The 12,175-nt window shown below is 34.5% G+C and overlaps 1 protein-coding gene across 1 annotated transcript in view; it reads right to left on the minus strand.

Moving 5' to 3' along the window:
- Positions 1 to 2,892: 2,892 nt before the first annotated feature.
- LOC149808164 (uncharacterized) overlaps positions 2,893 to 12,175 on the minus strand; it is a 60,370-nt gene continuing 51,087 nt past the window's right edge. The window contains exon 3 of the mRNA XM_089974022.1: positions 2,893 to 4,569. Within this exon, the coding sequence (XP_089830148.1) occupies positions 4,325 to 4,569 (245 nt within the window). The 3' untranslated portion in view covers positions 2,893 to 4,324. The remainder of the gene's footprint in view (positions 4,570 to 12,175) is intronic.

Here is a 12,175-nt window from a genome sequence, read left to right on the forward strand (position 1 = left end):
TTATGGGCATACAATATTTATTAACAAAAATTATGGGTATACAATAGTTATTAGCAAAAGTTATGAGATCGCAATATTTGTTAACAAGAATTATGAGAATAAAATATTTAATAACAACGATTATGGGGATACAATATTTATTAACCAAAATTATCGGTATACAATATTCATTTATTGGAATTACAAGATTCTAATACAAGAATTCAAGTAATGAAATTGAAAGTTGATAAAATTATGTCTGATACAAAATAACGTTCTCATGGCGCAACTTCTTCCATTTTTCACTGCAAGTATTATTCATATGCTAGCTCTCATCCCAGGGATATATTCATCTCATGATGAGTCGTTTAGTAATTCGTTCTGGAACTCTTCTTCATAGAAGTCACGCTTACGGTCTCGTTGTACATGATTAAAGCCAATTCATCTAAAATGGGGTCAGGTGGTATATTAATAGGCACTCCTTCTGAGCCATCGGCCTTCGGGTGATTACTTTTGTAGCTCCAACATCTGAACTGTTCACGCTGACCCCGTCCAAGTCATTCTCCAACAATGATTTTTTCATCAGAGAATCTGTGTGTGTGTGTGTGTGATTAGGATTTTTAATGTAGCTTTAACAATTTTTCAGTCTTATCGCTACAATGTCTGCAGCGTGGCAGTTTATAGTGATGTCCAGCACTGTGGCATCATGCCGCAGTCATGTAGCATGATGTCCCACCCAGTCACATTATCCTGACACCAGGCCGACCATTCCTAACACTAACCTCTTAATGATGAGCGCCAAGCGATGCAACTGTTAGTACCATTTTTGTAAGTCTTTGGTATGACTCGGCCAGGGATCGAACCCACAACCTACCGCTTCCGAGACGGGCGCTCTAACCACTAGGCCACCGGAGCGGTTCCATCAGAGAAAGTAGACTGACTATCTTCCGACATAGAGTTTTCAGAGGGAGCGGGAGATTCACAGTGAGCTTATGAGCTTTGCAGCTCATCTTATCCATACATTGTCTCAGCACACAGTAGATTGTCAGCTTGGCGTTGTGGGCTTGAAGAGACAAGGTACGAACGCTTACTCATTCTTGTTGCATATTTCTCGATACAGACACAAATTTGTTGATTATTCTCCTGGCAGTAGGAAATGATATTTCGGAAATCCATTTGAAAAAACTCTGAATTGGAAAGTGATATGGGACAATACAAAAACCAGAGTTAAAGAACCACCGACTCGACCAGGTTCTATCTTCGTTTTCAACTGCTTTTTGGCATAAGCCAGTAATTTTTATGTGCCGTAAACCTGTGTTGATTTATTAGGGTAAGCAGAAACAAATGCTTCTTTATTTAAATTTTAATATTGGAAAAAGACAGGGACGTATTCTCAGTCCACTTTCATACAATCTGTTCATGAATGAACTTATTACTGGTATTGAATCGTTCATTAACAGCGATTGAAAGTGGATTGAAAATACGTTCGTGTTCGTGTCATGTTCCAACAGAATTGTTAGTGAACTTTGAAAAAAATACCCAAAAGATAATTGTGCTCAGAAGTGTAGGCTTTATATAAAGAAGTGAGAGGTGCTTTTGGTGGTCAAAATATACAGAAACTAGCTATTTTTATAAATATGTAGGTTTGCTTTTTAATTCAAAACTCGGCTGAACAAAAGCGATATAATGTTTTAGCAATACATGTATATTCTGATGTTATTCTAATTAATAACGTGCGAGGAAAAGTTGGTAATTTTATTCGTTATTGATTCTTTAAAATTATTTCACACTGTCGTTGAACCATGTTTATCATATGGTGCTGGAGTCTGGTGTATTGAAATAGTATACAATCTATTTTGCACAAATATTCTTAAACTTCCTTGAAATAAGACTTAGTTTCTGGTCTTCGGAAAACTTATAAGATGTTCTTTGTGTGTGAAATAGTTCAAGTATGAAGTACTGAATTAAACTGATAAGAATATATCGGGATCGGCATACATTTCAATGATTATGCAATGTTAAAAGAAAAAGATGATGCAGGGGGGTCAAATTGGGTGTGAAAATTAAAATCTCAACATTTCGCAAAAAAATCCTTTAGATATTCAGCTTCCATGGAACGAGCTAAATAAACCATTTTAGAGTGCAATCAAACTTTATTTCATTAAGATCTTTAATTCCATCTTGGAATGGTAGATACTGTAAATGTAATATCTGTAAATAATACTCTCCCACCTCTACCGCCATGATGACAACTGATATTTACGTTAGCGTAGGCATGTCTTTTTTAGTCTTAATTGAGTCTGCATTTATTTTAAATTTCAATTCTGACCAGTATTTGTTTTAAAATAATGCAAAATTGTGTTTCTAATTTATCCTAGATACTAAATTTGCTTTTACTCACCGACTATTAAAACTTATTTGCTTCCTCGGGTTTCGCGTCATGCGTTGTGCGTTTTGTCCAATTCTGTATTTTTGTGTTATGATGTGTTTGGATGTCTTGCTAATCATGTTTTTATTTTGTAATGCCTTAATTCTTTTATGTAATTTCGGTAAAATGCTCATTAAAAACGTTCAATAAGTTTTATCTTATCTATGTTTAAAGGTTTGCTATTGAGATATGGGCCTGGTATGCTCGGGGTTCTACAGAGTCTGCCATCAATATAACAAGAACTTTGCTATCAAATACACATCGTCCAATTTTAAACTACTTATCCAGGCGCTCTTTTACAGTACAGTATTGTGTCATGATGTGTTATGGGCCAATGACCTTAAATTACCCAATAAATATTTGTCTTGTCTTGTCCTTTCTTGTCTTGTCTTGTCTATTCTTGTCAGTTGAGGTCACAGCCAGAAAATTGACTGCTCTGTGTCTCTTTTTCAGAAATTTGGGCTCGACAAAAAGTGACACGTTCGAAATAAATATAAAATTTTATTTGGTCGATGCAAATATAGTAACATAAGGTGTGAATATTCGATACTAACACAATGCACATGAATCAAGTCTTGTAATATACCGTATTTAATCTGGTATGTAAAAGGGATCCAAATACAAGCACCGACAGATCAGGGCCTAATTCATTCGCCGTAATTTAATTTCAGCACCTTAGACCATGTGCTGTCAGTGCATTATGCAGTGGGAAGTCAGGGTCTATGATGTTCGTATTTGTTTGTACGTTATCGTTATGTAAAAAGCTCTAGATTATACATACTATAAAAAATCAACCAAACATTATCACTACTTATTTCATGTGAACACACTTCATTGAAATACACCAATGTTTCGTACCAGACGAGAATGTCAAATCTTGATGAACTATTTCAAATTTTGTTTTACTGGTCTTTTCTTGCAAAAAGATAATCGATCCACTTTCTTCATCATCACTGATGTGGAAATGATGTGGATGGACTACCCACTGGAAAATTTCAAATCATACAAACGTTACACACACTTTACATAGCATCGCAATAACCTCATATGTACTGGTCGAGACAAATTTGCAAAACGATTACATGGTCAAAGATATTGAAGTATAAACTATAATTAAACCACTAAGAAGAATACCCAACTGTTTATCAGCAAATCTTTAAAGTATATAACACAAGTTTTCATTCTTTTTTATGACAATGCAAAATTTTCTAAAGTCGTCATAGTTATAGTGATATTCTCAATACATAATGCCTTCAAACAATAATGTTCTTTCTATCTCAAATGTTGCAATGCTGAGATTTGATTTTTTCTGTTTCCTTGTTCAATATTATAAAAACATACATGTCATGTTAGGTAACCATCATATCTAGTATCCTTATTTCTTTATATGGGCATTATGACAAGGTATTAATTCTAATATAAGTATCAGTCACAAAGCAGACTGCGTAATTGAATGGCAAGGTACTGGCAATGATATCACTATCTCATTACACCCAAACAGAGAACAAAAAAAATCCAAAACAACTTATAAAAATAACTTGATTTTATATATATTTGTGTAGAAAAATTAAAGAGGCCATCTCTTGTTTCAGATAACATCCTAAAAGTTACAAAACTGTTCTAGACTTATTCCAAATTATTGATTTACTCTCAACAAAACTGTTCAAGACCAATTCAAAATGACCGATTTACCCTGCACAAAACTGTTCGAGACCAATTCAAAATGATCGATTTCCCTCTAAACAAATAAAACTGAAAGCAAAAAAGGGTATGTAACTTAAAGTACAAATTTATATGCGATTAGATTTTTTTAATGCGCTTAAAATACACGCACATAACAGATAAGCATTAAATGTACTAAGTTTGGTCATTAACAATGCTCTCATCATTATCATCATGAAAGACAGAGCTAAACAGCTATTGACTATCCACTTGAATGGTATACAGTTTAGGTTTTGATTCATGGATATACAAATTCTTAGGCAAATAGGCCTGCTTGATCGACTCGGGTCGCTTGGCACACAAGGAAGCCAAAAGGACGAGGAAACCAATGAATGCGCATGCGGATCCAATGACAACCACAATAAGGCTCCACGAGATGATCCAGTCGAGTTTTGTGGCTTCAGCACCATACACGATCACACCTACTATCCCGCATATCGCTGAAAAAAAATGAAAATGACGTATTAAAAACATAACAGACGTCAGTGAAAAGATTCGGCAGAATAAATTACTAAAACTCAGAGACAAACCAGTTTGCTTACAAGCACTTTATTCATTCCTTCTCACTTCATTATTCTGTTTAAAGTGGCAATCAAAATTCCAAGACTGTTTTTACATATTGCACACAAGTTATGATGGCACGAGAATCAGTTGGAAAAATACATGATGACATACTGCAGTCGCACATTCCTCTTCAAATCAGAAAAGTGTTCATGGAACAAGGATGCCTACCAAAATACCTAAAATCCGACCTAAACACAAAACGTAACCATAGTGTGAAGGACAAACCAAAGGACGGACATATACAACACTGTATGCCCCAACACTGTTGTGGTGGACATTCATACAAAGAGAAAATGATATAGATATACAGATAACAATGTGCAACGTTTTATTGTTAACAGAGCACGTGTTAGTAGATTAGATACGGCATTAAAGTTAATGCCTTGCACGTTTGATCTTTCACTTTGACCTCGCTGTACCCAACTCAGTATTGTACCAGTCCATATGAAATCATTGAACCACGATGCTTTGTAATTACCAGTTACAAATGTCCATTAAAGCAAATGTAGGCCATTTCAGACGAATAAAATGAACGTTACTAAATTCTCTCAACCTTTACAAAGTCTTAGTTTTAACAACGTATTATTTAAAACTATTTATGTTTTAAGTATACCAGTGGCGAATCCATACACCTGACGGGCCGAGGGATGAGGAGTTAGGCGGGACGCAGTGATGCAATAATAACATGGAGACATACATTTTTCAACATATTAGTTGAAAATTCAGGCATCAGAAGACTATATACCTATTAGCCACTATCGTTTCGGAATTATGCTAATTTTATTTTACTTTCGTTTCGGAATTATGCTAATTTTATTTTACTTTCGTTTCGGTATTATGCTAATTTTATTTTACTTTCGTTTCGGTATTATGCTAATTTTATTTTACTTTCGTTTCGGTATTATGCTTATTTTATTTTACTACATATTTTGATCGGGATCAGACAAAATGCAACACATATAAATACCATCTCCCGTGTGCATGATTTACATTCAAGCTCATAATAAGCAATGATCACAATAAACAACGAGTTAACTCTTTTGCTTATAATTATAAATATACAGACTAAATAAGACATGCTAATTCTACCGTAACAAAAAGGGTATAAAGGAATAGGTCCAAATCATGATATTGTCGGAATCTCTCCGCACAGCTTTATAATAATGTATACTTTAACTATAAAAGGCTGGGGGAAAAAACATAAATGCAAGATTTTGTTTTTAAGACAGAATCTGCGATACAGAACGGTCCCGTTGTCCGTGCGAACAGTTAACACACACTTGGAACACTAGTCTGATAAATCAGCCCTCAAACCTGTCCTGAAACTGATAGACGGTTTGCGGTTTGATCTCACCTCTTCATAAAGTCTGGCAACTGACGCAGACAAACCCATCCTCAACACATCAGTGTAGATTTTAGACGCTTATCTGAAGTTTTCGATGTTCTTGAGTTGCGACTAGTTGAAGGGTGTTTCAACAATATGTACGGAATATTTCCGGATCAAATACTATCTTTGATTACCTTTAAATCCATGTGGAATAATAAAACAATACCTTCTGTCACCATTTCAAATTTCATGACTACATTCAGCTATTCTGTTAGATTCGGCAGTCAATCGGATCCGGTTTTCGATCATTCGCTTGTTTTAAAACTTCGACTGCTTTGGTCATATAGCTCGACTCGAGCGTCCGTGTATTTGTCATGCGACTGTCACAATCACTTAGGAAGCAAGTATCTATACATAACTGGTAAAAGTATATCAAATTACACGTTATAGTATATTTCTCGCTCAGTTTATATAACACTTGATTAGGCAAAAAACAAAAACAAAACAAAAAAACTGCATGAAATTTGTGTCGAGTCTGTATATACATGTATATAGGGAGTTTATTAAATTAGTTGAAATTTGATAGTTAAAAAAAGGACAATATCATTATAGTGATTCGATCTTGATTGCCAGATCATGTCTTTTTGTCAGCATCCGAAAATCCGGATCGTGACTAGACGCTTCGCGTCTCGTAATGATCTAGATTTTCTGATGCTGACAACTCGACATGATCCAGCATTTGAGAAGGGATTACTATATATATCATTAAAAATAATCAAGTTAAAAAAATAAACAGCGAAAAAGGAGATTAAGAAACTTCTGTTGTATAGATTAGACGTAAACAGATTTGAAATGCCATCATTTGTATGTGCGTGCGTGCGTGTGTGTGTGTGTGTGTGTGTGTGTGTGTGTCACAGTTAGCTCTGTATTTAGATGAAGTGGCCAGGTTAAGTTTATTGAAGATGTCAGTAATAGAGAAAACACAGTTCAATAATGTGCCTTACATGCATGAAGAATTGAATAAGAAAGTGCTCATTATCTTCATATGGTGACCATTGATACAGGCTGGACATTCCCCCAGGCAGGTTTTCTTTTTCTTATTGGATAGTACAATCAAATCTATTACCGTACTGGATATACTAGTCTATTGGATGGTACAATCAAATCTATTACCGTACTGGATATACTAGTCTATTGGATGGTACAATCAAATCTATTACCGTACTGGATATACTAGTCTATTGGATGGTACTATCAAATCTATTACCGTACTGGATATACTAGTCTATTGGATGGTACAATCAAATCTATTACCGTACTGGATATACTAGTCTATTGGATGGTACTATCAAATCTATTACCGTACTGGATATACTAGTCTATTGGATGGTACTATCAAATCTATTACCGTACTGGATATACTAGTATATTGGATGGTACTATCAAATCTATTACCGTATTGAATATATTAGTATAGTGGATGGTGTGTGTGTGATTGGGATTTTTAACGTAGCTTTATCAATTTTTAGTCATATCGCTACGATGTCTGCAGTGTGGCAGTTTATAGTGATGTCTAGCACTGGGGCATCATGCCGCAGACATGTAGCATGATGTCCCACCCAGTCACATTATCCTGACACCAGACCGACCAGTCCTAACACTAACCTCTTAATGATGAGCGCCAAGCGAGGCAGCTGCTAGTACCATTTTTGTTAAGTCTTTGGTATGACTAACCACTAGGCCACCGGAGCGGTCATATTGGATGGTACTATCAAATCTACTACCATGCTGGATATACTAGTATATTGGACGGTGCTATCAAATATATTGCGGTATTGAATAAAACAATAATATTTATGGGCTTTAAAAGCACTCTTACCGAGTGGTGGTTGGACGGAGTGAAGGGAAGAAGATCAGGTGTTATCAATTGTAAGACGATTAGCGTGATAATAATAGGCCTAATGGCTCTAAAGTTGTTTCGTTTTATTATCTGAGTCAGCTGTTGTAGCCTTGTGATGGAGTTGACGCATTTCAAATCTGATTGTTTACTCAGCCAGGGTATGTCATTAGGACTAGGTGTAGCAATTTTATGGATAAGGTACGAATGTACACAAACTGAAATTAGACTAGATGTTAATGTTGTACAGTTTGCATTGGTACCATTTCCATGGCAGTGGTTAATCCAATTAGTGTACGGGGCGGGCGCCAGAGGTCTCGGGACACCAAAATCACGGGCGCCAGAGGTCTTGGGGCGCACATATTTATTGTGGCCATCATTGTCGCCCCAGGCGCCATTTGCTCTTAGTAAGCCACTGGTTAATCCAGTCCTAAGTCTGGATGGGGTTGCAGGGTGTGGAGAGGTAGAGACAACATTGTTCTCTTACACAGCTTGAATCTTTACAATATAAAATCAAAAGTAGAAATGAAGATATCATTCCTTTTGTTATTGAATATAATCCAAGTTTGCCTAATATAGGTAAGATTATCAATAAGTATTGGGATTTATTAAACTTATCATGTAAAGCAAGTGTTAAATCGATACACGAAAGCAAACCCACATTTGCTTATAAAGAACTAAAAATCTTAAAGATTTCCTAACTAATTCCAAATTAGAAAAACCATCATATAAAATAGGATCATCAACTAAATGTAATAGACCTAGATGTTCACACTGTTCATTTATTAATGAAAATACTTCTTTCAATAGTAATAATACGAAAGAAACTTTTAATATACGTTGTGATATTAATTGTGCAACATCAAATGTTATTTATTTGTTAACATGCAAAAAATGTGGCATACAATATGTTGGACAAACCAGTCAACAAATATCTAAACGTATGAACCAACATAGATCAGATATAAAAAATTATATCGATCAATCATTTTCATCTCATGTTGCCGCACATTTTAACAAAAATTCCCATACATTGCAAGATTTCTCCTTCCAACCTATTGTTAAAGCTGATTCTGAAATGGAACGCCTACTAAAGGAAACCTATTGGATTCACCGTCTTAATACGGCATATCCAAAAGGTCTAAATTCAAAAACACTATATGACATTTAGTAATTTTTTCTGAATTATGTCCCCTGTTTACAATTAGATATGAATATTTCATATTATTTTACTTTGCAGACAATTTTAATCGGTAAAAGTATAATCTAATAACATAAAAATAAGTTTACTAATTCTTTAAAAGTGAAAGTGAATTTGTGAATAATTTTCTGCATATGATTAATTATTTATAAAATACTTGATAGTAAGCGTTATGCACACCATATTTTTTATTATATAAATTGAGTTCTGATAACCTCATTAACAGTTGTAAAGAGTATATTAGCATATATAGTCTATATATTTTTTATTTTTATTTTTTTTGTTTTGTTTTATTAATATAGTTTTTTCTTTCTCTTCTCTATGTATTTATTTTCTATACCTCTAAATAGTGTGGATTATACATAATATAAATATTACTAAAACTGTTTATCTCTATTTATTAATAAATTTTATATATAGTTATCAGTAGAGATATATGTATCTTTAAGATCCAGTTTTACATATTTTTATGTATTAAGATATCATTAATCTTTGATGTATATGCACATCTCCATGTAAATTATTCGTTAAAGTATAAGATAATTACGTTAAAAATGTAAGCTATGACGTCATCTTGTTTATGTCATATTGTTTATTTCATTGATCACTTAGAAACAACATATTTAATGACGTAAGCAATGATATTGAATTCAGTTTGAATTCAGTCTGATGAAGCATTAAAGCGAAACCGGTCACACATTCTACGTGTTGGTGTTGTTTATTTTATTATATATATATATATATATATATATATATATATATATATATATATATATATGCACGTGTTGGGTGGGGGAACACACGTTGGTAATACATAGGCTTGTACCTTTTTCAGTCAAATTTTAATTTCTAATTTTGGCTATTTTTTATGTTGAATTTTAGCTGTTACATTGTTTTACATCATTGTATTAAAGTTCAATGTCTGTAAACCCTATTTTATATGAATTCATTGGGCTGTAAATTTCTAATTTTGGCATGATTTAGTGTGATTGATAGAACCGGTAGAACATGCTTTTACATCGTGCTTTAGCCACGACTGAGCTGATGAGTTTTCCTTTAATTCCGGCCGATCTTAACGTGTGTAATGTCAAAGGCAATGTTTCACCGCGTTAATGCACAGGCCTACAAAGACTACACAATAAATACGTAGAAACATAAGGTTAGCAGCTTGATAAACTGCCATTTCATACATTGCCTTCGATTTCCTAATGGCATTCCAGTTGATGATGACTATGTGTCAATTTAATGTGCAGAAATTGATCTTTTCAACAGATGGTACAGAGCTTTATCCACTACATGTGATAAGCTGAGAGATGCCAATAGGTTACTATTATTTTCTTTGGTCCAACAGGATTACATTCCGGGCCAACGTTATCAACCGGACACAGCCGTTTAACATAACTATTGTCACATCAAACTATACATGTTAGCAGACATTCTAAAAGTATGCAAATACTATTCACACCGAGTTTTTTTACGCTAGCTTGCATATGAAAAAATTTCTTGCGTCTCCACTGACTTTCAGAATCTTTCACTTGATTCAAGCTAATATAGTGAAACCTTAATTTCTAGCAAGCTACTGTGTTATATTATAACCGGAAGATCACTGATTGGCCAAAAACAAATGTACTGTCACTACGTCATGACCACAATTCTACCAGCTAGCTGCTGTTGCAACATTGTGTAAATTAAAAACAAGGTCATATTGTTCGCAAATCGCAAATATGGCGACCTACAGCCTGTATGTAGGTGTGTGCCCCATTTCGAAAGATCCTGGGTTCTCGACTATACACCGTGAAGAATAAAAACATAATCTTAGTTTTCTGAAGAAAGGTTAGTTTTTTAATTGAAAGAGTTGTAGTATCGAGACAGCAGGAAAACAATGAAATTTAATTACGTTGTTGTTGTTGTTGTTGTGTGTGTGTGTGTGTGTGTGTGTGTTTGTGTGTGTCTTTTGTGAGGCACATTAACACATCAAAGTTTAAACAGTGCCGAGGCAGTAGGAGAAAAGTGTTACCCAGAAACACACCACAGCGGCCGAACCGGCTGATCTAAGACCAGATTTGAATCCGCGACCGTTGATTCTGCTGCTACATATACATAAACAGGCCCTTATTTATGCAGTAGATTTTAACGTCTCTGACACGTGATCTTTTTAATGCAGAATTTAATGACTGTCGTTCATCTGGGTGATTTACGAAGAAAAAAAGTGATCACGAGACACTGCTTCATTATTAAAAGAAATTTTTATATAAAAAAAATTTCCATTTTTATTTCATATTTTGTATAAAGAAATGAATAATCCTTTAAACTCTTAAAGAACTGCCCTTGGCACGGACTCTAGTTCACTACTGTGTTAAAGAATGTATTTTGGAGTTACGTGTAGTTTCTTCTATCTCATTCCTATACGAAACAAGCCATTTCCGCTTCTTGTAACTTTATCTTCGTTTTGCAAATGTTCGTATATCTTTCTGAATTCTTGTCACTTATTTATAAAACTGAGAGACATATTTGCATTATATTTTTGTCAGAGGTGTTAGCATGTCTGCGTTAACACTGTCACTTTGACTGTATTGTAGTTTCATACGGTATCGTTCTTAACACACACAAAATTCAACTTCTATGATCATGAAAAATATTAATGACATTCGTAGGTTTTAGCTGAGGTAACCGTAATGACGAACGAACTTATGGCATGACCCTGAGTCCGTTACCTATCATACCTCGTCGATCGTGCGTCTTTCATCAATTGCTATTTTCAGCGTTATATTTGTTCTAAAAAAAGGGAAGAAACAGCACCTGTATGGAGCAAATTTGGCACAGACGTTCCTAGCGAAAAGAGCTTTCAAAATTTGTACAAAATAATGCTAATCTACCAACAGATATGGTCACCGTTTCTAAAAGTAGAGAATAAATTGCTATTCTGAAGCACCACTCATAAGAATTTAACCAAATTTGATAGAAAACATTATCGCATTTAGATCTTGAAAATTTGTGCAAACGATGCCAATCGACCATACCGTAGAGAAAAAACGCCTTTCCCAAAGAAAACAACGA

The sequence above is a fragment of the Sinohyriopsis cumingii genome, chromosome 1 (assembly GCF_028554795.1).
Source record: "Sinohyriopsis cumingii isolate HCF-2022 chromosome 1, ASM2855479v2, whole genome shotgun sequence".
Classification (NCBI taxonomy): domain Eukaryota; kingdom Metazoa; phylum Mollusca; class Bivalvia; order Unionida; family Unionidae; genus Sinohyriopsis; species Sinohyriopsis cumingii.